General features: G+C 49.8%; 1 protein-coding gene across 5 annotated transcripts in view; it reads left to right on the plus strand.

Annotated features, from left to right (window-relative positions):
* Window positions 1–27500, plus strand: part of LOC144142632 (protein kinase C-binding protein NELL1-like) — a 98462-nt gene that overhangs the window by 52447 nt on the left and 18515 nt on the right. For 2 of the 5 annotated variants that reach the window (XM_077674279.1, XM_077674277.1), the window contains exon 2: window positions 6057–6326. The exons of 1 other annotated variant lie outside the window; for it this stretch is intronic. In XM_077674279.1, the coding sequence (XP_077530405.1) occupies window positions 6230–6326 (97 nt within the window). In that variant the 5' untranslated portion in view covers window positions 6057–6229. Of the gene's footprint in view, window positions 1–5893; window positions 6327–6685; window positions 6804–27500 lie in introns of those variants that run through there. 2 more of the 5 variants (XM_077674278.1, XM_077674281.1) reach the window with 2 other exon arrangements.

Here is a 27500-nt window from a genome sequence, read left to right on the forward strand (position 1 = left end):
CATCCTCCGGGACTGTCAAATGTTAATGGGACAGACAACCAATTCTTGTGGAGTGTACGTCCTGTAGCTCATATGAAGAAAGCTAGCGTTTTATATACCGGGATAACAGCAAGAAATTCCTATATAAACCAGCGAAAATAATGTTAATTTGTCACTAAACTCTCTGATGATGATGATTGCCATTGGTTTTCCCTTTGTAGCGCGGTGATGACGTCATCTTACCAAAAAGGACTAATATACCTATGTTTTATACTCTTGGTTTAATACTAACGCTGCTTAAGGTAGGCACAAAAAACTTTTTTTTCCTGTTACTGGTGGTAACTGTCCTAGGCAATATTCCCCTCTCTGCTTTTCGTCCACCAGCATTCCAGTCTTCTTTAGGCGACGAACTTCCTCTGTGCTACCCTTAAATCCTAGGGATTCTGGGAGCCGAATATTTCCCTCATGTAGATTTGGATGGATAACCTCACATTCTAACACTATGTGCCGCATAGTTTCTGTTTCTTTTCCGCAGACCACGCGTACCCCATCGTATTGTGAATACTTCCCCACAGAACTCTTAGTTCGCAAGCAACCTGCTCTAGCCTCAAAAAGCAAAGCACTGCCGTGGGAATTATCGTAGAAATTTTCCTTTCTGCTGTCCAATTTCTCAGCCCTGTACATCTCTAACGACGCTCTAGCTTCCATTTTTTCCCTCCATTGATCCGTTTCTATCTGTCTTGCCTCTTTTTTGGTTACCTTGGCTGTTTCGGATTCTCCACTGTTCTTTCCCTATTTCATCATTAGCCTTCTAGTCTTCCTTGACCACTGCGTGTCCACGCTTGTCAAGTATAGGTACCGAAAAACCTTAGCTGCCCACCTACGTTGAAATCTCAAAGGTGGCGCCACGTAGTGTTCAAACGTGACACTACCGTCCGTATCCAAACTTCGCCGGTTTCAATGCAGGATTCAGAAACCGCACAAAGGAATGGGAAAGAGTGCACTTCATTATTGTTTTAGCTGTGGAAAAATTTTAGATACCTCTTTTCATCTCACGTACGGTTAAAAGTGTGCTGCCGCACGGCTGACTGTCATGGTTGCCAGCATTACTTTGGACAGGGTGTACGTATGTCTTTAAAACTCTCAATTTAAAACTTTCTAGGCCACAATCACAGAAACCGTTTCGGGTTAAGGTGTTTCAGGTGGTGCCCTTTCATTTGGGAAAGAGAGAATACTTTCCACAAACATAAACTGTCTGTCCCTTTAATGAGGAGCTCCGAGTTACAGACGGACGGTCACAAAATCGCCGCATACCAAACGTGCTATCGCACCAAAAATATCCCGGGCCATCTCCACTAACGTGAAACGTGGGGAGGGGCGAAGCATGCAGTGTGCAAGTGTATTCTTGGCGCCTTGGCGTTTTTGCCAATGGAGATGAAACCGTTGGGGGGTAGAGGTATACAGCTTTGCTGTAAAAGTCTGTTGTCTTTGAAGCACGAAGCTCTCTAGCGCGAGGCGTAAACGAGTGTCCCGGTGTTTTCTAGTACGCGTTACGTTGTAGCGCGAGGCGTAAGGGAGTTTCCCGGTGTTGTAGTGTCGTGACTACATAAGACGGCGATTACGACGTAGATTACGGCGACGACAGGAGACACCAACAGCCCAAGCCCCCTAAGGGGCTTCGGCCCTAAAACAAAACAACTTCCTTTCTACCCCGCCGCATTACGTGTGCGCATCGAAAAGAAAAGAGCTTGCCAGTGTTGTGGTTTTCGGCGTGCCGGCCCCCCGCAGCACGGGAAACCTCGTCGCGCGTAGGTGTATCACACGGTGCGTTTCGTTGCCCGTCGCACCCCGGGAGCGCGCCCAGGTCGTCGGCTCGGCAGCATGCATGGGTGTCCACTTCTGTACGTCCGTGCGCACGGGTGTGGAACGAGGCGGCGGCAGGAGTGCGACGACGTGCTTTGCCGCTGGCCAAACGCAGCTGCGCAGCTGGCGACTGACTATTGCCGACGACACGGCTCTCTGTCTCTGCCGCCCCTGACACGGCGACACTGTCGCGCGCCCCTCTTTCTCTTTTTGATACGCACGGGTGATACGCTGGTGCGTACACCTAATATTAGGAGCCACGGAGCTATTCCGCTCCACGATGATGTCTGTTAGTGGCCCCGAGGCCAGAAGCTAGCTTTTTTACAAACCCGTACAACCACGTACAACGGTAAGACCAGCCCGCAACGTGATCACGTACAACGGTAAGACCAGCCCGCAACGTGATAGCAATGCGGCCCTCTGTGTTTGTCTCTCCTGTCTCCGTTTTATCCAGTCGGAGTCTACGCGAAATCGAAGACGTTGAAGTTTGCAGCACCACCGGTCTCTTCTTACCTATAAAATTAAGAATTTTGAATTTTATGCGGTGGCAGAATTTACTGTGCTCTTTGCCGAGATTTCAGTAACGGGTGGTCCTGAAATCTCGCCTCCTCCCCCCTGCATCCGCATTCCAGTTCTTTTTTTGGTACCTACTTCGAGGGCACGAAGCTAGAGAGGGGAAATAAAGGTGCCTTTGTACTCCACCTATGTTTTAAAAAGTATTTTTCTTCCCTCCAGCTGTCTTGAGCATTGTTATACGCCCCTTAGACATACACAGACAGACAGACAGACAGACAGACAGACAGACAGACAGACAGGCATACATACATACATACATACATACATACACATACATGCATACATACATTCATACATACATACATACATACATACATACATACATACATACATACATACATACATACAGACAGACAGGCAACAGCTTTGAGATTGTTATACATATGCCTTTTAGACAGACAGACAGACAGACAGAGAGGGACGGAGAGATTAATGATGTAGGCGACATGAGCCCAGCGAAAGGTTCAGTTGGCTCTGCCACATCTGGGGAGGGGGGGGGGACAAAAAAAAAAACGCGGCAATTGACGTGTACGCTTGAAGGCAACGCTTGTCGAGAAATTTCTCTGATTTCTGTCATTGTGATCCCAAGGATTACGTCGAGGGGAACACTGGTTGGCCTTTCGGACCCGAAGCTAGTTCCTGGAAACCACGTGTACCCGAGCTGACAACGCTGTCAAGCTGCACGTCGTGCGATTTCACACTAAATGGTCGCAGCGAGTGGCAGCCGGCAGCTGCGCTTCGGACCTGTGGTATATGCGGAAACGGTTATTTATGGGGCTTGTCATAGCAAGAACTCGTCTTCTTCGAAGGGAAACTGGTCTTAATAAGTGGATTTTATTGACGTAGATAACGGTGTGCTTCTTCAACGGCGTGTTGCATGGCATCCTGCTGCTGAGGCATGGATCCTGTAGCTGTCCAGTGGGTGAGATCGTAGGCGTAGATCGCGTGCCGCAGGTTGCAGTAGAAGCGGAGCTGCTTCATAGCGATGTTAAAAAGAAGCTGTAAAAGTACAGAGCATTGAGGTGTACCTTCAGTGACGGTATTGAAGGCGGTCGAATGGAGGCGTCCAATGCCTATAGGTTTCAGTCCGATTTGTGAGAAACGCCGTCATATCACCGTCGTTCGTATTTGACGAGGGTAATTCCTGTGGGATGGATGTCTTGGTTGGTGACGTCATCGGATGTCCCCTTGATGTCCCGGGACAAAATTTAATGTTTTATGCGTGCCTGTGAGCCGATCTGTGATTTCTTCTTTCCACTGCACAAGTACTAATTAACTAGAAAACTCTCTTGCGTACGTTTGCGTCGTTTGTCCACAGTTGTCCACAGTTGTCCACACACTGCTACGGGACCTTCGCTGCGTACATATGTAAAATGATCGTGATCGTAAAATGATAAAAAACGTATAGCCATCAAGTTTTCGCCTTATTAAAGCCAGATTTATTTCGAGGCGGAGTCCAGATAGTATGGTCGGTTTTTCGGGGGGGGGTTTACCAGCATTTTTTTTTTACTCAGCCACATGATTTCATTGATTTATTTATTCGAGAATATGATGGACCATTTGGCCAGGAACAACAGGGATTAGAGCTGCCTAACTAACTTGGTACGGAACTTGAGCTCGCTGGGGCCAATATTAGCCTTTTCGTTTTAAAAAATAGAACAGGACGCGAAAATTGCTGCGCACATGTCACCGAATCCCCAATCGTTAGACCATACCTGCTCGTCGCTGCAGTGAGGGCTCTAACCATGCATGGAATCACACGGTCCCGATTATCGGAAGGGGCGGTGCACGTCGCGAGTCATCCAGGAAATCCAAGCTGGATGACGACAGCTGCAGCTGTAGAGAGGCTGCGAAATCTCTTGCGGAAAGTAGAAACAATTCTGACGCTACGTGCTCTGACGCCTACCTGGTCGCTTCACTGCAAAGGATGTCTAAAAGCGATAGCGTTTCTGCTGCCCTGGCCACGCAAGGCTTCCGCCTCTCTTCCAACTACTCCTCCCCCTCACGCTGTTACCCCGCGTTTAACACTCTTATGTTTATCTCTCAACCTCCCGTCCTCCTTCGCTCCTCTACTCTACCATTTTTCCGCAAGCTACCCTTGCCCTTATTTCGTCACCTTTTTTTCAAGCTCGATTGCAATCTGTAAAGCTTGATGTCGGGCTGGTTGGTGCAACATGCTTTTGAAAGTAAGTTGCGCTTGTTATGAACGCAGAGACGGACACAGAAAAAAAAAAAAAAAAAAAAAAACGTATATTCACAAGACTGCGCGGCCTTCTTGTGAAAGCGCACGTTTTTCTTTCCTGTGTCCGTCTCTGTGATCATAACAAGCGCAACTTACCATTGCAATCCTATCTTCTCCCTTCCCAAATCTCCTCGTCCCATCCGGTCTTGTATGTCCTCCACATTTACTCCCCCTCGCGTCATCCCACCTCCCTTCCACTGATGCTTAACTCCATTTCCCTCGCCATAACGCTCCTCCTCTCCGGTTTACCATTGAACCATTCCTCTCGCCATAACGCTCCTCCTCTCCGGTTTACCATTGAACCATTCCTCTCGCATCTTCCCTCCCGATCCGTGTCGCGCTACTCTGTTCCCCATTATTTCTATCTGTATTCACTATTCACCTCACTCGTACAAAACCTTCTCTCGTCCTTATCCTCCGCTACCCTTATCCTCCCATCACCATTAAATTGCCAACCAATTGCAGTGAATCAACAACCCAATCGTAGCAGGCTAATTGGAGCCCATTCAGGCAAACCACAATTCCTACTATTGTCTTCGCAATGCTGTCAAGTTTTCTTCTCTCCAAAACACAAAAAAAGCAGAGAGGGTGAAAACGGGGGGAGGGGTGTTTGAAATAGCCGCATCATGGAAGGCGTCTTGACAGGCATATTTCACTGAGGGTTTATTTAAACTTGACACACCTTGTTCGCAGCACCCGATACATACCACTCCGATCGCATGAATTGCGCATCGTTCTTAATTCCAGACGCAACGATCAGGGCACGCGTTCCCCAAAACAAACCCGAAGAAGCACTCGTGGGAACTTTGTTTCACCACCCTTCGTGGGCAGCTTTTATTCGTTCTTTCGTTTAACTCGGGGAAAATTGGCTTTCGAAGCTCCCATAGCTCACCTGTTCGCGTTAATGGCGCGCAACACAGCGGTGAGCGAAAAAAATCGAACGGCCGGCGGCGAGCAGGGTTGCCTGACTTCAGGGGGCGTGTGGTTGGCACGTGTCTTCCGCACGCGCAGGCCACGCGCCAGAGAGCAGCAGCCGCAGGCGATGGCTTTTGGCAGGCTGCCTTGGTGCTCACTTTATAATCGACGAGGAAAAAGCGACTCTCTCCTTCTAACTACCTGGTCACTTGGTCCCTGGGCGATCGATGGGGTGTAGCGGCAATCGAAGAAGGGTCCTCCTCCTCGTCGAACTCACTACTGCACGCTTGTGCGCGCACGGCCAGCTGCCGGAACTGGCGCTTTGTTGTCGCTCCGCAGCTGTCCGGACTTCCGGCGGCCGTCCCGTTGTGTGAACGGCGGCAGGAGGCATTCCTGTCCGCAGCGCGGGCAGCGGCAGCGCTGCTGCGGCGCCTAAAATACTACTCTACAATACACGCTCGCTCGCGGGGTGCTGCTGCAGGCTGCCGCGGCCCCTGGCGGTGGTTCGCCGAGCGGCAGCCCACTCCGCGCCAGTCGAACGCCGGCATGCCGCCGGGTCGGACCTGCCTCCAGACGTGCCTCGCCCGCCGTGCAAGAATGTCGCCGCTGCGGCCGCCGGACCCGCGCCCGCGCCGGACAAGCAGCTAGGGGGATATGCGACGACGCGGCCCCTGGCTGCCGCCGCCGCTTCTGCAGGTCTTCCTCCTGCTACTCGTGTCGCCGCCGGTTCTGCTCGCCTCCTCCTCCGCCGGTGAGACGCTTGTCGATCGCGATCTTATTTCCTCGGACGAGTGTGTGTGTCTGCTGTGTACGCGCCTTCCATGCGAGTAGGCGTGCGCGGGGGTGGCGGCGGACCGTTCGTTGCGCGGTCGTCTGCGGGCTCGACGGGGTGTGCAGACGGTCGCCTGACCCGACGACATTTGGGAACGCCATTGTGCCGACGCTTCAGCGAACGCAGCGTGGTGCTGCTGCTGCAGCAGCAGCCACCAGGCAGGCAGTTGCGACCGTGTCAACCCGTCGTCGAAGAACCGGCGTCGTCGCGCCGGCAGGTGCCAGCACCCACGGGCGCCTTCGAACCACTCCCCGGCTTGAGGCACGTGTAGTCGCTGCTGCAGACGACGCGCTTTCCCGCCGGAGAAGAGCCCCGTCGTCTGCTACGGCCCGGTCTGGGACGTGTCGTCTGCTACCTCCGGCGACGCAACGCGCCTGCGGCGGCGGGCTGCAAAAAGTCGGCGACGTTACTATTTCCCCCCGAGCGCGAACGCGGGGTCTTGTGCGTGGCATTTAGCGCTATCAGAGCCGTACCTGCAGCCCACGGCGTTTGAGGAGCCGCCTCCGCGCATGCTCTCTGCGACCCGGGCGTGGTTATCTTTCTAGTCCGTGCTTACCGAGTCGAGGCACGTCGTCTGCTACGCGCATCGCCTGCGACCGGCCCGTTCCCAGGCACTTTCGGTGCGCCCGAGAACCGGCTGCCAAACGCTTGCGGATGGAGATAGTGTGAGACTCGTGAATTCTGGAGCGACTGTCAACTATTCCTGTCCCTTTTTTTGTTTCTTTTAAACTCGCGCGGAAGAGCGAAGTTATTCCGTTTCTCCCCCCTCGCTGCCGCAAATCGCTGAGAGCACTCGCGACTGCCCGTGAATGGCGGGCGGCCCGGGTGGGAGATCAGGAGGAAGCCATTGGCATAAATTTTGCTCGGTGCACGGTTCGCTACATATTTTAGCATTATCGGCTGAAAGCAGTGGCTTGGTACTCAACTGTGCTGCCTGTTTTAGCTTCAAGTTAACACCTTGATAGCCGTTTCTGTTACGTTGCACACGCACGCCAACCAACCAGAAAATCTACTCACGCCCGCTTAAAAGCCGTTCCCCCGAGCAGGCACTTGGTGTTGATTCCGAATACGTAAGCTCAATCTCCGCACCTTTTTTTTATTTATTACTTAATTGCCAAGTACTCGGGGGTTCAGCCTTGCGACCTTCGAGGTGTTTCATAAAAAATAGTGTAACCAACATTCACTGTTGCGGTTATTTTGTTGCTGGCGCTCTTGTTTGCAGAATTTCCCGTAACTGAGCCAGTCAACTGAAACTGGCTAGTTGATGCATGATGTTACTTGGAAAGGACAGCGCTAAAAAGGATACGTTTATTTGCTTCACTTTTATTTTGGCCTTGAACACGGGGAAGCGCTTTCCGCCGATAACGTTTTCCCGCAACCTGCTTCCGCAAAGCAGCAGCCGTAATGTGGCCGTGAACGTTTTATGTTTTCGTGTGGGGGGGAACTGCTTTCCCAGCCTAAACTGACACAACCAGTCGCATGCGGGGCTCCTTTTCCTTAATATTCAAGGACGCTGAGTTGCGATTATTTTTCTTTTTGCCGGATCTGGTTGGTTAGACATTTTGGCAGCAGCGCTGGGAATAGACAAGGATAATTGATGACAGGAGACGATCGTCTCGTCGTCTTCTTTGCTTCTTTTATTCTTGTTTGTTCTTTAGCGCCGTTGTCAAGATGTCGCCCTACCAACCTTCCCAGCTAATGCACCCCCCCCCCCTTCCCCCCGTATGACTGGTTAGCCCTTTCGAGGTCGATAATACCCGTGCCACATGTGTACGAAAAATGACATTAAGCGTTTAAGGCCGTAAGATACCGAACGACATTATTTGGGCGGGCCGTGCTTCACGCGATAGGCATGATGGTGATAATGACCAAAAAGAGAAGTGCACTCAAATTTTAGAAGCCTTTAATGCAGATAAAAACGTCTTACAAGGGTTAAAATGTTTTTTCGTGGAAGGAAGCGTTATGAGAAGTAGGGTTTTCTAAAAAATAGTGTGAGCCGTTTCTAAAAGTGGCTTCAGCAGCTGCCGTCGCCTGCCAGCGGCATAGGTCGGCAAAACAGAAAGAACTCACTCAAACTCAATCACATTTTTTTTTTATTTACGCTGTACTCAATCAAACTCAGACTCAAAAAGTTCGTCTGTTCACAAAATCACTCGTACTCACTCATCAAATAATCATTTGTAATAGTACTCACTTGTACTCAAACTCATTTGTCCTCACGAGTATTCGTACTCAATCTGTACTCATGAGTACTGAATCTGTACTCATGAGTACTCACTCTGTACTCATGAGTACTCAATGAGTACTACTGCTCATGAGTACTACTCATGAGTACTACTCATTCTGCACTCGCGAGTACTACTCATTCTGCACTCACGAGTACTACTCATTCTGCACTCATGAGTACTACTCATTCTGCACTCATGAGTACTCAATCAGTACTCATGAGTACTCAATTTGTATTACTCACGAATAATCAACTTATCTGCACTGTTAGCTAGGTCGTAGCTCGAATGAAAGACTAAGTAGAAAAAATAAATTGTTTAATTGATTAGAAAAACACAGGTTGCATATAAATCAGGACAGAGGAAGAAAACGTCTGACGCGGTGCACTGTCGTTGGGAGACTTACTGTGCGAAGGCAAGTACACTGTACATGTGAGAAAGCGAAATGGAACGTAAGCACTCGCGTTGCGCCTGGCGTCTCGTCTTGTTCTCAGGCCGGGTCGGGCTCAGGGGAGCTCGGGGCTTGTCGGTGCGGCCGTGGCCGTAAACTGCGTTTTTCTGCGTGTCTTCGGGTGGCAGCTTTTGTCGCCCTTTTTCGTTTCCAGGCGCATTGATACGCATCCTAATCGTGCTCTGAATCCGAAATGCGCCTGCCCCCAGGCACAATGAAGCGTTCGCGTAGATTGACGTCCGTTCGTATCCAGATCACTGTCCGCTTGTTCACAGATGCTCAATGCTGGCGTTTGTTTTTGTTGTTCCAGATACTAGAAACTTCGTTAAGAGGGTGTTCGTCTCGTTGAGTTTCGGTGAATTTCAAATCTGCTTGATTTTATTGTGTGTGTGCCGTGGGATTCACTTCGTCAGACCTGAACTTGACAGTGTTTACGGCGTTGCGTTGGTTGCGCCGCTTCCGTCGGCGATTGTGTTCGTGTAGCTCGTCGCGTGCTTGATGCATGTGGGGGCGTAGTCGTCTGGTTTGTCCGGTGGCGAGCTGCGCTGTGTAGGGATGGCATAGTTTGGCACGTTGAGGACGTTGTTTGAATTGACGCGTGCGTTGCGTATGGTGCGGGAGCCGTTTGGCTTTTCGTTTAGTGTGCGGTAGCGGGGCGTTTTCGTAGGGTGGCATGGCTGATCGGTCAAAGTCGTTGCGGTTCCGTGCTCGCAGTCGCCGTGGTTGTTTCGGAAGGGAAACCGTTGTGGTGGGGAAGCGGGCGTAGTTCGTGCCGTCCGTTCGGTCCCACATTCCTCGGCGTCGCAAGCGTGACTTCATCGTCAGGGCATTCGATGCTTCGTCTGGATCGGGTTCATTTGTTGCCGTTCTTGCCGTGTCCGTGTCGTCGCTCAAGACCTCGTCTTTTGCCCGTTATTTCGAGAATGCTATAATCGCTATCTCTCCCATACAAGTAGGATCCGTTTATCGCGAGTCCGCTTGCTCGCGGTTGCGTCCTCTCTTACGAAATGTTGTTTGTCTTGTGAGTCTCGATCGCAGCGCGGGTGCCGGTGATCTTGTTAATTCTGGCTCGGACATGCCGCGTGCGCTGGCCGTGTCTTAGCTAGTCGACGGACCTACTTGCACGAGTGTCATGTCGTTCGTCCGCTGGACTCGGGCGGGAGCAGCGGGTGTCAGAGAGCTCGTACTTTCCGGTAGGGTTGAACCGCGTGCGCTGGGTCTTTTGTTGCTTGTGGCCAGGTGATTTCTGCGGTTGTAACATTCGCTGGCCAAGTCCGGATAGCACCTGCAGTGGGAGCGGAGGATGTCGCGAACAGCAGTTTCCTCCGTGTGTGCTGCGGCTTCGTGGCGTTCCGTGCGTTCTGCATTTCGTTCTCCGTGGTCAGCTCCACTGGTTCAAGTTGGATGTCGTTCGTCACTTCTGGTGCGTTTCGTGCGCTGTGCGTCTCGTTTTATCTATGAAACTCCCCTATGATTGGGGTGCGGTCGTTCGCCACGTATGGTGCGTTTCGGGCGCGGTGCGTCTTGCTCGCTTGTCGTGGCCATATCCACCAATCCGGATGCGATGTCGCTGGTTGCGTGGACCCGCGCCGGGACAGCACGTGCGGAAAATGTACGTACCGGCTCCGTTGCGTTCCGTGCTCTCAGCGTTCCGTTCGTGTACGTCTGTAGCGGAAGAGCGGGTGCCAGGAACGTGGTGCCTTCTGGCTCGTGCGCGCTGCGTACGTTGCGCGTCTCGTTGCTTGTTGCTGGAATTACCTGCGCGTGGGCGATGTAGCTCGTGGGCGATGTAGCAGAGCAACGTGTGTTCGTGATCTCGCCAGAAATGCACTGACCTTCGATGCGTCTCCGTAATCGTGGCGATTACCTGGGAAAGGTCCGGTGAGCACGCAATCACAATTTTGCATGCGTCGTCTCGTTAATGTGCGTGCCGTCGTGCATTCTGCCTGTGCTCAGATCTCATGCAGTCCAGGTACCGGGGAAAACGTGCGGCCGACACTCGCCAGTTGTCTCAGAAAACTTTCTCGTTCATCACGCAGCCTTCTGCTCTCAAACAGCGCCGCTTGCAGGGTCATCTGCCGTTTGTTGTCGGAGGCAGCCTGAAGTAACGTTGGCACATTCGTTCGTTTGGAGAGATGGCGACGTTCTTCGTTGTCCTCTAGAAGACGCAAGATGATGTCGTCCTTACGGCCAGAGCAGGGTAGCCCTCGTAATCGAAGTGCGCTCACGAACTGCTGTTTCTTCGTAGAGCATAGGACGTAGCGTTCCGTTGAAGTCAGCACTGTGTCGACCATCGCTGGCGTGGAGTTCGTCGGTGCCCCATGTCTGCGTGCTGCACTCTCGTAGTCGTGGTGCGGTCCGTCCAGGTTGTTCGTCCGTTCGTCCTCCCGTGGCCTTAAATCATGATCCTGTCGACTGCAACATCTTAGCTAGGTCGTGGCTCGAATGAAAGCTAAAAAGAAAAAAATAAAATGTTTAACTAATTAGAAATACTGACATTACATATACATCAGGACAGAGGAGCCTGAGAAGAAAACGACTTACACGGTGCATTGTCGTAGGGCTTCCCACTGCGTGAAGGCACGTACACGGGAGAGAGCGAAACGGGACGTACGCACTCGCGTTTGGAATCGCGGGGCAGTTGGCCAGTTGTAGAGAGGGCGCATTATGTACGTGAAGCTACTTAACGGCAACCCCAGTAGCTCCCATGTGTACAGCGGGGCGTGATATTAAGTTGCAATAATGAATTATCTTTATGACGGACACAGGCAGACAGACTGACAGGCCAACATTGTCGCGCTCAAGTGGCGAAAGAAAGACTATCGTCTTTAAAACCATCTGGAAAGAGACGCTGCCGCCGCTGTTCCGAATTCTGCGAACATTGCGCAACTGTACCCCTCGCAACTGCCTCCATCCCGCAAAGTAAGAGATAAACAGAAAGACGAAAACCGGCTAGCGCGCGAAAAGCCAAAGAGGGAGGTCCCGCCGCGAAAAAGGGACAGGACGGGCACTACGCGTCGTTGTGTCTATTTCCGTTAACAGCTAGGCCAAAACCCACACGGGTCTGATCTTACTAATTTTTCTATGCGTGTGTGTGCGGTTAACCAGAGCGCCTGACACAATGACACAAATTTGCTGCACCTGGCGACGCGCCGACGGTGTGCCCGATTCGCGCCTCGGTCAGCCAGCCCGCGGCAGACGTGCCGCAACTGGCGGCACACGGCGCCGCCGAGTCTACTATCCTTTTCCCAGTGAGACGGCCGCACCAAATTATGCTTGGGACGACCGGCCCGCAAAAGACACGCAGCGACGAGTAGACACTGGAGACGGCGCCGCTGAGTCGCCTCCCCTTTCCCATTCGTGGCTCGGCTGACGCAATCACTTCGCCTGCATTCGCCGGATTCAAACTGCGGCCAGTGATAGTCCTGATTGGAAAGATTCGAACTGCACGTGGCTGCGGCCGAACCCCGGGGGTATAAAACCAGCCCTGAAGCAGCGGCTGTGCAGCGGCATTTCATCGGAGGCACTGAGTTGAGAAGTGCCTTTGTGCGAGCCATGTAACGCTCTTGCTACCTTTGTATATATTGTATATGAATGCAGCTTAAAATCACCGTCGGCTCGACAACTTCATCGCTCTCCTCTGCGCCGCGTCGATGGCGGACTGAGCAGGGCAACGTCGCAACATCTATGCATCTGTATTGTTAACCTGTGGCTTTTGTATCTATGTTGTTCAACGCGCCCCTTATGTAACACCCCCTGTGGGGGCTTTAAGAAAATTAAGTGAAGTGAATCGAACAGTGGTGACTGAGCTAGAATGGCCCAATCCCAACAGTGTGTGTGTCAATTCAAAACAATTCCTTCACGAGGCCACTCACAGTGCGAGCTTAAACTCCGCGGTATAGTTGCTAGCGAGGGGTGGTCGCCCCGCCTGTAAACAGTAGTGAAGTTAGGGGAATAACAACCACCGAAATTCACCATCATCGTCAGCGCCCTTATTACACGGTGGCATAAACGAGAAGCGGCGAATCGGGTTGCCACTCGAAAGTAAAGCCACTCGAAAGCAAAATGCTCCTCCAGCGGCAAGATGACAGAGCTATTCGACAAAATATGCGAGGCTAAACAAGGCGCCGCACGCGTTGAACTGGATATTATGATGTCCGATTCACAACTCACAAACGTGCTTAGGTGTACTCGGATATTTTATTTCCATTGCTGGGGCAAATTCCACCGCCGCGCCTGCACGCCGTAGTGCACGGTGGGGCTATATGCTCACTTGTAAATGGCACTACACGAGACCATATTACTAGCGAACCTGAGCAAAATGTTTCAAAATGGGAACCTAATAAAACCATACGGGCGCACGTACATCAGCCAAACTGTCGCTTGAATACGCACAGCTAACGTTACAAACCGCGCAGTCGGTTTGACGCGAGTTACGTAAATTAACTGCGACTGTTGAAATGAGCGGTTCGGCTCACGAAACGACTACACAGCGTGACATGCGTCTATGGAAACTTCTGAAGACTGAAAAAGAGGGACTTCAGTACGCCTAGTTAGTGCGTTGTTAGCAGCCTCCACCGCCTCTACCCTAAAACAATTGGAAGGGAGCAAGCGCAATGAAGCCGCCATGCGTTCACAGGCCGCGTCAACAAAAATAACTGCGGCAGTCAACAAGTCCCATCAGAGAAGAGCAACTGCGGCCGGGTTTCCCGCCGGGCCCTCACCCCCTCCTTTTTCCCTCTTCACCGTGACCCCTTTGCGAGCGACCGCCGAAAAACGCTTACAGCGCCAAATAGGGACCGGGAAAGGAGGGAGGTGCAGTTTTCGTTGTGCAATTTTACCATGCTTGACAGTTAAGGTGCACAGCGTCACCGCTAAATGTTTGCGACTCGTATACGCGCGTCCGGACTCGAGCTCGTGATAAAACTTGTTTGCACTCCTGTACTCAGGAGTGCATATACTAATGAATACACAGTACTCATGAGTACACAGTATTCATGAGTATTGTACTCATGAGTGCTGTGTACTCATGAGTACTGTGTACTCATGAGTACTGTGTATTCATGAGTATTGTGTACTCATGAGTACTGTGTATTCATGAGTACTGTGTACTCATGAGTACTGTGTACTCATGAGTACTGTGTATTCATGAGTACTCCTACTCATTAGTACTCAAACTCATGAGTACTCATACTCATGAATACTGTACTCATGAGTACTCATACTCATGAGTAGTGTACTCATGAGTACTGTACTCACGAGTAGTGGACTTACCCCTGTACTCACTCGTCATCGTACTCACTGTTTTTTTTCTGGGTGTGTGATCACTCATCATCGTACTCACTCGTGAGTTTGAGTACAAATGAGTACAAATGAGTGTACTGACGAGTGAGTACGCCGACCTATGGCCAGCGGTAACCATTGGTAAAATTCGGAACGACGAGCGACACGATGTTTTGCCTCTTTTTGCTGTTTTAGTGAACTTCGTCTTCAGAACTTTGCCACCAAGTATGCAGAAAAAAATCCTTATTCCGAAGTTCAGTTACGTTTCCGCGTCAACACTGTGGTGCTGAGAGTTTCGTTGGTTTCATTTGGTGCTCATCGCGTTCGAGTGTAGGCAGATTTAAGGCGTTCGTGAGGGCGAATGAGTTGTGCGAAACTCCTTAAACCAAAAATAACATTAGAGCTAACGGCATTAGATTTTCGCGTGTAGCAGCGAATTAATGGCAGTAAAACTTGGGGAATTCAGCGCTTAATATCACTTTTCGTGTACGTGTGGCACGGGTATTACCCTTGAAGAGCCGTGAAGACACAATACAAGTTTGGACACATTTGCGTTCGATAACAGTGATAATTTTATTGCGATTTTTCAAAGACCAAGCTGGATAATGAGGAAAACAGATAAAGCAGTGGAGACCTAGTGGTCACTTTCGTACCAGGTCTTAATGACTTCATAAGTGGTTTGTTTTTGCGATTACGTGGGCCCGTTAAAGCCACCGCAAAGAAACTTGACTGTGCGTTTGAAGTGGGCACTTTAGTACCGTTTGATCGTATCGCTAAAATCCTACAATGTGGTTAACGCCCTCGAAAGTGTTTCTAAGGTTTCGCTTTATTGCGTCTGTGCTGACGTCGTAAAGCGCGAAATTTGAAAACTTTCCTATATTTTCTGCATTCCTTTTTTTTTGTTGTTGTTGTTGGTAAAGGAAAGTCTTTTGTGGCTCTAATGGAACTGAGGAGGCTATTAAATGTTACTTCGTTCAAAAAGAAATAAAAGAGGTTGTATTTTGTATTCGTGGTCCCTTTAATTGGGGTCATATAAATCCGTTCGCGAGAAAAATGCTCGTAGGAAGTCGCTTCGCTTTGTGAAACCGATCGAAGATTGATTCGGCGGAGCTTCTGTACCGCGCCAGTTAACGGAAGTCGACCACGCGGCGAAACTGGTCGAGTTCTTTTCCCTGTCGCGCTTCGAGCACAACTTCATCCGCTCCTCCCCCGAAAGGGGCACATTTTTGTTCTTTCCGTAGCGGCTAACGGATACGTTTGCGCAACTCTAACTGCGCACGCACAACAAACGGAAGCCGGGAATCATTAAAGTGCGAACGTGTGTTTTTTTTTTTAAGACGATAGTATTTCTTGGGTTACTTAAACCCGAAAATTTTGGGCTGTCTTTATGCGTCTCTGTCCCTCCATCCAGCCACGCGGTCAAAAGTTAAAACAATTATTGAACGATAATATAGCCAAAAACTCCGAAACATTCTCTTTCTACTTTCAACATTGTTGAGCACAAAGAGAACATTAGGCATATTTGAGGCAAAGCATCAACACACAAATTGTACTCGAAGTGTTGTTTTAATTGAAAATGTGTGCTTCATATTCCCGATAGGGAACAAAATACGCGTTGTAAAAAAATATTTTTACCCAAAAATACATAGAGCACGCGCGAGCCTGTACCTCCTGGCAGTGTTCCAAGTTCAGTAACAAAAAGGTTCTAGTGGGTGGCGAGAGCAGTGGAACGCGGGAAAATTGAATTGACTTCACAATTGTCCACCTGGTTATCGTGGGCTGATCGAAAGGAAGAGGAGCACGAGAGGGGGGGGGGGGGGGAGAGATTGATTGATTGATTGGCTGTTTATTGGAGGAGGTCATAAGACCCTGAATGGGATGGGGGAGAATGGGAAAAGGGAAAAAATTGTGAAAATAAAAAGTCATCGAAAACAACAGGGTCATTTATGTGGCAGAAGACTATCGTCTTTCAACGACTCTTGCAACTAAGTGAGCAGATAGGCTGTTATGTTTTTCTTTACTATGTATTAAGCAATGGTCACGTATTTGTAAATATTTTGCTACATGTCTACTAGTCCCACTTCTCCCCCACCCAGTCTATTCCGTTCGCGTGGAATTTCCTGTGCCATCTAATTTTCACACTTGTACCTTCTTTTTTTTTCTTTTTCGCGGAACCCTTTTCTGTATTTCGGTATTTTCATTTCGAGAATTAGAGCCTATAACGAGGTGTGTTATGCACAGACGAGCACTGAGGTGCAAAGCCTTTGTCCTTCTTTCTCCGTGATGGAAAAGTTGAAGCACCGAATTGTTCATCGGCATTGTGAACAAAATACTGACAAAACTATGCGGTGTAAGTCGAGATATTCTATTTGTGGGAGGTGAACTCTTCGTTAACCTTAACGTGATAACGTTTATTGGTATGGAATACAGTCGAGTCCACTTATTATAACGATACCGTTTATAACAATATATCGGATATAACGATGAACAGCTATGGCACCGTCAACTTTTGTATTCTTTCTATGGTAAAATAAACCGCTTATTACAATGCTCCGGTGCCACGATATCGGATATAACGATTGAATCCGGTTATATTGTGCACCAAAAGTGCAACAGTGACGGCTCTAATGACGCGGTTGCGCAGCCTACTCAGGTAGTGTCTTCGTAGGAGGCCCGATTCGTGACACAGTCCCTCGGGGACTTTGTTTCCGCCAAGGACATTTACTTCAGCTAGGTGGCGCTAGCTTCACACGCGGCAAATAAAGGTGGCTGATTGTGGCTTCTTTTCCGCAAATTAGTAGTACGACCTTGCTGGCATGCGAATAAAACGTTTTGAGCTCTTTTCCGTCTTTTTATTTCGCAACCCGCTTATAACAATTATCGGTTATAATGATGGGATTTCCTTGGCACTTGGATATTGTTATAAGTGGACTAGACTGTCTCATTAAAGCCCGGCCATGATGCTTGCAACTAGTTATCCGGGGTGAAAACTGCGCGATTCAAATGCTTATCGCTACGGACGCCATAATGCTGACAATGCCTAATTAGGAACTCTTTTCTTACTTCCAAACAGTGGAGCAGCTTTTTGATTGATAGCTTTGTTAACTTTAACTTCAACACCACTTGTTTTTTTGTTCTTGAAAATTTTGTTTAATGTAAGCGCCTTTGAATTTATTGTCCGCCAATATTTCTGAAAAAAAAAAGAATGTGCACATCTGGTTAAAGTCGCGGGTGGCTTGTATTCGCGTTGATACGGTATGAAATGACCCAGTCAGCCCAACAAGGCAGGGCCGCCTCGTTTCTTCACGTATACCGCCTTTCCCTTCGCAGAGCTCACTAATTGCGAGAAGCCTTCGTGCACACCTATTTAATGTCAACCCCCCAACCCCGGTGCGACAAACCACCCCGATCACGCAACATTGTTTCGTTATAACCGGAGTTCATTGTAAGCGAATTTTAGTTTAAAGGAGGGCTTAGTTGTTGAGGGCGCGTAATCGCAGTTCGGCTCCTCAAGTTTGGCAATTGCTCGTACTTCTCCTCCCCCCTTATCAACACCCACGTGTGATTACGTACAGTCTTCTTCAAAAGTTTCTAGGCCATGTTAGAAAAACAATTCGACACTAAACCTTAGCTCTCGAGGGAGGCTGGAGTGTTACATGCCAGAAAGCTGGCCCACCAACGTTTTGTTGATGGTAAACATTTCGGCAGCACTTGAACATTGAGCTTTTTTTTTAAATTCTCCGTTGCCCAGGAACATTTTAAGTGGCCCATAAACTTTTTTAGAAAGACTGTACATACGTACGTTCCGGCTTATCAGCGTCGTCTGTTTTTTTTATTTTTGCCAGTAACGAGAGCGACGATAGGTAGCGATATATCGGCACGCGCGTGTATACGGAATACTGCTGCGGTATGTATCTGCATTCTTGGTATGGTACGATAAAGGAAAAAAAATAGGAAATGGTAGCACATTCGTTTCTGGGGATTTAATTCAGTGTTTGGAGGGTCCCAGGCAGCGTGTTTTCGGTTATTCGCGTACCAGCTCGCACGAACGAGGACGGTATGCAGTCTGACGCACACAGCAAACAGTGTGTGTGTGTGTGCGTGCATGCGTTTGTGTTGAATTTGTTCTGACTCTTTTCGTGTGCGCTGTTCTTCGAATTTGTTTCCATAGCGGAAAATGCAGCCCTTATGCGAAGGTCAACTATACAAAACATGCGTGTCCTCTTGCGACGTTTTCCAAAGTAGCCATATAAAAAACGGAATCACTACATTTGACGCGTCCGGCGTTTGCTTGCTCCCTGGACACACAAAAACAGACGTTAAACGGTGACGGTCGCGTTCCCGCACGTCGTTCCGTCCCAAACCTGCCTGCGCTCTAAGTGGCCCCTTTTAAGCGTGCCTTGGCCATTAAGATTGAAGAGAAGAGACAAAAAACAAAAGAGCGCGTCATTTTGTTCTTGGCGTCGGGTCCGCGCCCCCATTCCTGCAGTCTGGCGGCCCCCGCCGAAACAAGCCACTATCCTGGAATAATTCCAACTTCGAGGTGCCAGACGGCTTGTCGCCTGTCTCGCGCTTTTCGTTTCTTCTTTTCATTCCTCTTTTGTTAAATTCTCTCACGGTTCGTCGCGTCCAGAGCATTTTTTTGTCTGCCGTGAGTAGTGGACTTGGCCGCAACGCAAGAGCGCGGATGGGGAAAGATGGTGTGCTTTGGGGAGTCTTTGGGGAGTATTTGAGGAGTCTGTGAGGAGTATTTGGGGAGTTCAATAGAACGTGCTGTTCGGCTAGTTGGTACATACTGATTGGGAGGCTTAGCGCAAGAAATTCGAGGATGGTGGCAGACGAGGCAGCCGCTCGTCTTCCTGTATCGTCTGCCACCGTCTTCGTCTTTTTTGCGCTAAGCTTCCCAATCAGTATTTGGGGAGTCGTTTGTAGAGTGACCCGCCGTGGTGGCGCAGTGGCTAAGGCGTATGGGCTGCTGAGGTTAAGGACGCGGGTTCGATTCCCGGCCGCGGCGGCCGCTTTTCTGCTGCAGGCGAAAAGCGAGAACTCCCGTGTGTTCGAGATTTCGGCGCACGTTAGATCCCCAGGTGGTCAAAATTAATCCGGGTTCCTCCACTACGGCGCGCCTCATCGCCTGTGTAGCGTCGGTGCTTTAAGCTTCACAATCAAATCGTGAAAATCGTGTGGGTGTGTGTGTGTGTTTGTGTGTGAGTGGGTGGGTTCATAATGCTCAACTGTATAGCGTGGCGCACCCCCCTAATCTTTGGTTGGAAAAACAAGATTTGCACTCCATCAACATGTACGAAACGGGCGGTACAATGGCTCTAGCATTGCTCAGCTGTAACTGCTCGTAATGATGCAAAGTCGTGTAAATATTTTCTGTTGGCTTTTACACGTTGTCAGAGGAGCTGTACCGGGTCGCTTGCGGGGAACCTAATCGTGTTTCCGAAATTTGTGGATATGTTCCGATCGTCTAGTCTTAGTCGGAAATAGTGTTAATTGCTGGAAAGAATGCGAAGGGGCGTCAACTTTTATTGTTCTGTCAACTTACATGCGTGTGTCAGTGGCTGTACCGGGTCGCCATCGGGGATAAAACCGGTGGGTGGGAATTTGGGTATCTGTTTTGATGGTGTTGAAAATAGTTTTTTGTCTTTTAACCGTTAAATAAGGAAACCCGGAACCGATCACTCGCAATGCCCAATAAAGGGGCCATGAAGACAAAAATACAAGTTTGAGTCAGTAAGAAGGACTGTTTTGTCTCGACAACAATGATAGCAATTTTGCCGCAGAGTTCGAAGAGATAACGAAGATATTTCGGAGAACAGCAGCAGCGACACCCTAGCCACTTTCCGGCGACTTTTCTATGACGTCACAGAATCCGATTTGCGCCCCGACCGTCATTCGATTTGAGCCGTGAGTTGCACCTTGATTATTCCCTAAATGAAACTGCAACTCACGGCTCAAATCGAATTTCGCTTGATTTTTGTTTGATGGTGTGCGCACGGATGGACGCGGACGGACAATGGCAGGTCCTAAGGTACTCCGCACCGTTACAGGCGAGGGAGTAAGCCGTTTGTTTGACTCTCGGGTTCTAACTCCCGGTCGTCGCCCAATGGGTAAGACGACTGACACTAACTCTGTTCGGTCTACCAGACACAGGCTCGAATCCTGCCGGTGCCTGTGTGATTTTTTGCGATTGTAAAATGCTACGCGCACGGACGCGGACGGCCATTGTGCGGTCTTAAAGGAGCACTGACACCAATTTTCGGCGTTAATATTATTGCACAGTTCGCTTCCTTCACTCAACATAATACCCTGGCTGAAATATGAGCGGCCTGCGACGCGAAGAACGTAGTTCAATTGGATCTCATTTATCGCGCCGACGGAGCAGCGCGCGGAGCGGCACTCAGCAAATGGACATCAGCGTGACGTCAATCCAAGAGCGGAAAAGAAGTGACGCGACAGCGCTCGTCAAAAACTCGTGACGTCCCTTCACGCGCGCGACCCCACGAGCGGCGAGCGGGCGCAACACCCTCTCAAGCGGGCGCCGGTGACGTCCGCACAAAGCGGTGACGTCTGTCCGGGAGTCTGTCATATGCGCCGTTCGGGATGAAAGCGCGGGAATTTGAAACAAACGATTTTCAGGCCGTTCAATGTAATCAACTATCGCGCGCTGAAGTATTTGAAGGGCTGTTTCGGGTTCGCCAGACCATTAAGCATCGATAAAAACAATAAAAGTGGAACATGAAATTTTCGTGTCAGTGCTCCTTTAAGGTACTCCGCACCCAAAATCGGTTTTCTGTCCCTTTAACCTCGTCGTGCGGCTGAACGGCCCCGGCCGAGCCGGGAGCCATTTTGCGGCACCTGTTTTGTCTTCATCGCGCGGGGCCGGGCTCTCCGTCTTTACGCGCAAACGAGCCATGTGCTCGGCCGGGGCGGCCCGCTGTGAAGTATTTTCGGGAGTGGCCGCGGCCGCATGTGTACACATTCTCAGCGCTGACGCACGAGTGTTTAAAGCCTTCTCACCGCTATGTGTTTATCCACGGAGAAGTGGAGGGGGGTCATCGGGCGAGCCGCTTTCCTCCGCCGCCGCGGCCCCTTTGCCGCCCCTGCGATGATGAACCGTGTTCTTCAAGTGCCTCCCTCCAGATAAGTGGTCACGCCCTGTAGACTCTGTGTATAGGAACTGTTCAGTCGCTGTGTGGGGTTCGCGGCCCTCTGTAAGAGCGGAAAGGAGCTATAACCCAGTCGCTTAGTAGTTTTCGATACCCGTGCTGTTTCGAGTATGGCGGAGAGTAAAATACAGCTCTCACTGAACCGGCATTTCTTCTTCTTCCGTCGTATTATCGCGATTGTGTATCTTAGAGGGATCTGAATATGCGCCAATTGTACATTTTCTGGCCACTCGCGCTCAGACTCGCACTCAGATTCATATAGACGGACAGAATCGTACTCGCATATCCATATAGACTGACAGACTCGTACTCGCAGATTCATATAGACTGACAGACTCGGACTCGCAGATTCATATAGACGGACAGACTCAGTCTCACAGATTCATATAGACGGACAGACTCGGTCTCACAGATTCCTATAGACATACTGACAGAATCGGACTCAGATTTTTATAGACATACGGACAGACTCGGACTCAGATTGAGATAGACAGACGGACAGACTCGCACTCAGATTGAGATAGACAGACGGACAGACTCGGACTCACGGACACAGGTAGATAATAGTGCCACGAAGCTTGCTAAGTCAACACAATGGTTCTTGTTTTGTTACAAGCACGTGATCGCGAACGGCTATCCTATCTTGTGCTGAAAGCAGAACGCCCGTTCGTTCCTTCTCGTGTGATGGGGAAAGAGTGCAATCCGCTTCTCGCTCTCCAGACTTCTAGTATGATTGTGATCGATAATGTTCTCCGCCTGATAGGCTAATTCTGAGAATGACTTCGTTCCGGGGTAAATGCATGCAGTCCAAACGCCGCTGCATTCGATTCACCGACTCTCGACTCCGCGAAGTGGACATTCACCGCTGCTTCATCATTTATTAAAGGCAATTCATGGCAGAGCGGAACTTCTCTGCAATTAATTTTATTGAATACAAGACTTGCATTGTGCCAGACCGCGTGACTAATCTATATGCTCACGCCAGAGGGTACGCGATTACTTTATGTTGTAGTTCGCTCACCCATCCGTGTTTTCGCAGGCGACCCAACAACTGACAACCGGTTGTCAATTCTCAGCGTTACATCTCCAGCACGAAGGTTCCGAGGTATTAGGGGAGAAGCCCCTTCGGGGCTCGGGCTGTCGCCGTCTCATGTCGTCGTAGTACCATGTAGTCACGGTACTAAAGCACCGGGACGCACGTTTTCCAACGCCTCGTGCTAGAACGCTTCGTGCTTCAACGACACGAGACTTACAGCAAATGTGCATACCTGTACCCCACAACAATTTCGTCTTCGTGGGAAAAACTTCAATCCGCCAAGAATACACTTATACACTGCTTACTCACCCCTCCCCTGGTTTCACGTTAGCGGAGATGGCCCTCGATTGTTTACTTTTTTCTTTCTAAGGGCTAGGCCTTCTATGCCTCACTTATGGCGCCACTCGTCGGGGTAAAACGCACTGCAGGAAAGCCAACTTTATACAACGGGTTTCACAAAAAGACGATGTTTGAGCGAAGGCCCATCAAGCGCCTCAAGAAAAAAACGCTTCCCGTGGTAGGAATAAAACCTGGCTCCCTGCACTATAAAATGATTTACACCCCGGGTGTAAATCGCTGTCTGTAACACCCTTACACCATAGAAAAAACAAAGGAAAACACACTGTAAGGGTGTTTTGCGGTTTACAACATCTTTACACCCCAGCAAAAGACACAAGAATACCTTTCAGAGGGTGTTATCTCGTTAACTACACCCTTTAAAAGCGTGATTTTTTTTCATAGGTGTAAGTGTTTTAGTTTTATAAACAAAAAGGGTGTAAATCATTTTACTGCGTGACGTGTGGTCAAAATTAATCCGGAGCTCTCCACTACGGCGTGCCTCATCGCCTGTGTAGCGTGGGCGCGTTAAGCCGCACAATCAATCGATCAATCAATCAATCAATCAATTTGACGCGGGCAAATCAGTTTGGATTAGGTCTTTGACTCAGGATGCATGGGAGAAAGCTTCGCGTTTTAACAATCTTTCTCTGATGAAACGGGCTTTGATGTTCTTCTACCCGGGTTTTACGGTACCGCACTTCGCGCTGCGAACAGCACCGAGCGGCTTTTTGCTGATAAGCAGCGGTGCCATTCCAGAAACATGCCGTTACTTGGCACGTTCTGCGCTGGATCTCTCTAAGGAGAGTGGGGCGAGGGGTGTGTGTGCTTTGTTTGCATTCCCGCAGAGCACCGCGCCGAGATACGGGCTGCGTGCATGCTCTTTGGCAAACAAAGGCAAGCCGACCCCTTGTCTTAATTTAATAGAGGAGCCAGACGTTTCGGAGCCCAACAGTCTGCTCTCTTTCAATGGGGAACCGAAGTTCTGTTATCCTTCCTTTTGCCATACTGCTCGTGTAGCAAAAAGCCTGCATGGGCTTCGAAATGTCGGGTCTCTATTAAATTAGAAGTCTGTTCTGCTTCGGGATTCATTTTTCCTCAATGCTTTGGGTTCAGAGTGAATAACTAAGCACCTTTCACTGTTGACGATGTGGTCGAGGAATCGATTTGGGGCCCTGGCGATTTTCTTTGTCGGGCGAAATGCAAAAAAATCCCGTATGCATGCCACACCGGATAGTGAGGCACCTTCCAGGAAAATGGTTGTCGACGAGAATAGTAATCATCATCACCAGCCTTATTGCACTCTTAAATAAGGTTGTGGCACTTACTTGCACTCTTAAATAAGGTTGTGGCACTTACTTGCACTCTTGAAAAAGGTTGTGGCACTTACTAACAGAACACTAACCAGTTACTTGTTACGGTATCAACTGAGTATTTAGTGCTTTTACTAACGAGCCATGCGTATCCTAGGAAAAAGATACGCCTGAAAATGTGGATCGGCTGAGCCCGCAGCACGACATACACATTCAACACGCAGGTCACACTTAGACACCAATTGAGCAATAAAACCGACGGGATGCACGAGGAGAGCTAGTATGACTTAGTTAACTAAGAAATTGGTTTGCTTTTCTTGCTTTTATAAGCCAACAGCCAAAAGTTTTCTGATAGTCAAGGGGCTTGTCGCAAAAAATCAAATACTTGAGCGAAAATTTTAGAATTATGCGTTGAAATGTGGGCATATACAAGTCAGCATGTAAATTTGCAAAAAACAAGTTTTAATCGTGATTTAAAGTGGGAAAAGGGATGTAGTTATGAGGTTCAATAGTTCATAGTATTTGGTCACTAAGTGAATGTTAGTATCAAACCAGCAGCAGTTGCTAAATGCACGTTCTAGACTAGTAACGATAACATTTGGGTCCAATACTTAGTAGTGGCAGGACCTACGTACCGTTCTGAGGTATAGTCAAGTTCGTAAGGAGTTCGTAAATGTAACCCATTACTACCTTTTTACTAGCATTTTTGTTAAGTGTGTGTGTGTCTACCCCAGGACAAAGGCCTCTTTTATGTTCCTTGTATTATCTTCCATTCCCTGCCTTCGAATTTTCTGATTCCATCCCTCCCTCAAATTCATGGTCTTCCTCTATTTCTAGTCCCGTCTTTTGGTAGCCACTCTGTTGCCCTTCTGGTCCGCCCGTTTTTCTGAATGACATGCCCAGTCCGAATCCACTTCTTTCCCTTAATTTTAAGCTAGTATACCTAAGTAACTGATTTCTGCTCCCGTCGCGCATGCGCACTCAGCGCTGATTGACCGGTCTCTGCATCTAGCAGTAGGTTTCATGCTGCGCGGAAGGGCATCACAGGACAGACACTCCATGCAGTTCTCAAAGATGAGGTGCTGTCTTCAAATGTTCTGCCAACCCTCGAGCCCCTCAGCTCTACTTTCTGCGAACCGTAGTCTATATTCTTAACTTGGAGTACGAATAAACGTTTATTTGAGCAGATATGGTAAGGGAAAGAGGGTGTGGTCAGCCCCTCCCAAGCACAGGAGCCCGCCAGTCCGTTCTAATGTCAGTCCGGTCTGCGAGGTCTTGCTGAAGCTGCGGCGCCGAGCTGGTCAACGCGGCCTCCCACTGTCCGCCTAATGTCGAACTGTAGTTTTGTTGTTCTTTTGTGTTTGCGTGACGTTGAAGCTCTTAGTGCGAAACTCTGGTGAAAGCAGTGTGGGAGAGTAGCCCCTCCGCAGACGCAAGACAGTGCCCGAAGCGCTGCCGACCCGCCGCGACGTCATGGGGCACCCAACCGACAGGCAGACAGCAATACCACGCTTGGCAGACCTATCCCCCTCTCCTCCCCCCACGGATCGACGGAGAACAGAGGAGAGCCGACTCGTCGGCTGCTCGGCGTGGAAGTTTCTCTGCGAGCCCGTTGCCGACAAACAGATGACCCGGCGGCGGCGCCGACGGCGCGGTTAGTGCAACAGCAGCAACCGGTCGCGTTCATTCGGACGCGACAGCTGCGTTATATGGGCTCCTGCCGGATTCCTGCGTGGCCGGCTTCGAAAAGGAAATGGCCCCCTGCGTCGCCGTTCGTCTGCCGGGCCAGCAGACTGGCGGCGAGGGTGGCGGACCCCGACGCCTCCGTGTGCGCCAGAAAGTCTCCTCGCGAAGTTTGGCGCGGTACGGCCGGTGACGGCCTGTTCATACCGTCGTTCTCAACGCTGAGCGTGAATGTAAAAAAAACGTTGCTGCACGACAACCGGACTTGTCGGTCCCCTCGCACGATGCGGGGCGGCGGTGTCCGGGCTTTCCCCCCGTCTGGGAGGTGTTGGCGGACCCTGGCGCCTCCAAGGTCTTCCTCTCGCCGCCTCCATAAAGTCCGATCGGCGCGAATGACGCCGGTGGCGGCGCTCGCCTTGTACCGGCACGTCCGCATAACCGGCGATCTGCAAACCATTTTCGCGTTCGAAGGCGGGGCGATGTTGTCGCGCAGATGTCGTCGCTTTGTCACTGGGTCCTCGTCGCCGTCAGCTTAGCCACCCGTTGGGATTCAGATTACGTCTAATAGAAGCTCTATGCCCGGACGCCCAGTAAGGTGGTGGCTAAGAGGCTGGGATGCTACATCTTGAAGCGCTTTGTATGCATGTCGTCCAATGCGTGGCACAGTCCCGCGTTAAGCTCAAATCTGGTTGGAATGAAATTTATTACTAGTAGACCAAGAACGCGAAATGGCGCAGTAGTACTACTACTGGCGAAAATCGTGCGCAGTTCGTGAAAAAGTGAGTTCAATGACAGTTTAGAACTGTTTTGGCGTTTCAGCGACACCAAGATATAGGAAAGTGCCAAGCTGTATAGAGGCAGACTTGTCTTCTCAAGTAGGTTTTGGTGTGGTAGGTGCTAAAAGAATCTCCTTTCTGTGGTTTACGCAAACGTGGGACGGGCTTGGCGTCTACTTAGCTGTCATTTCACGGGAGTAACCATCACCGTCGTAGTGGCATTGAACTTTTATGGTATAATCTCGGTCGCCGACATCTGCTCGCCTTTGTCTCGGTTCTCGACCGGGCTGGAATGGTAGATGGACATTGCTGGGGCAGTCTTCTTTGTTCGCTTTGTTCGCTCTGTCAAACATCCCCGTTGACAGTGAAAATGTATTTGTAACTTAGAGAACAGAGCCATCTGTTGATAGGCCTGGACTCCAAAGGGGTTGACCCTTCTTCGGGCATAAGCTGAGCACGCAAGCACCACAGGCCCTACGGCAGTCCTTGCGGACGTTGACGGTGGTGAACCCCCGTGTTGTAGCTCGACTAACATCGCCTGTCTCTGTCTACCTACTGGACACTATATCAAGTTTTTCCGGCCTACTCCTTCATTGTTTGCCATGGATCTGAGACATAATTTTGATAAGCTCCGCTCATTAGACTTTAGAAGTTGGTTATGTAAAGTAGGGGTAAAATAGCTACGAATACCCGGGGAAACGGCGATGTATGGTGAATCATATTCGTTGCAATATTTATACAACCCATGACTTACATTCATATGATCACCAGCGTAGATAGTTAACCCCGAAGACAGTTAGAATGGGTACGCATTA

Source organism: Haemaphysalis longicornis, unplaced genomic scaffold, assembly GCF_048455015.1.
Source record: "Haemaphysalis longicornis isolate Haplotype H1 unplaced genomic scaffold, Haemaphysalis longicornis Haplotype H1 scaffold_6, whole genome shotgun sequence".
NCBI classification, from domain to species: domain Eukaryota; kingdom Metazoa; phylum Arthropoda; class Arachnida; order Ixodida; family Ixodidae; genus Haemaphysalis; species Haemaphysalis longicornis.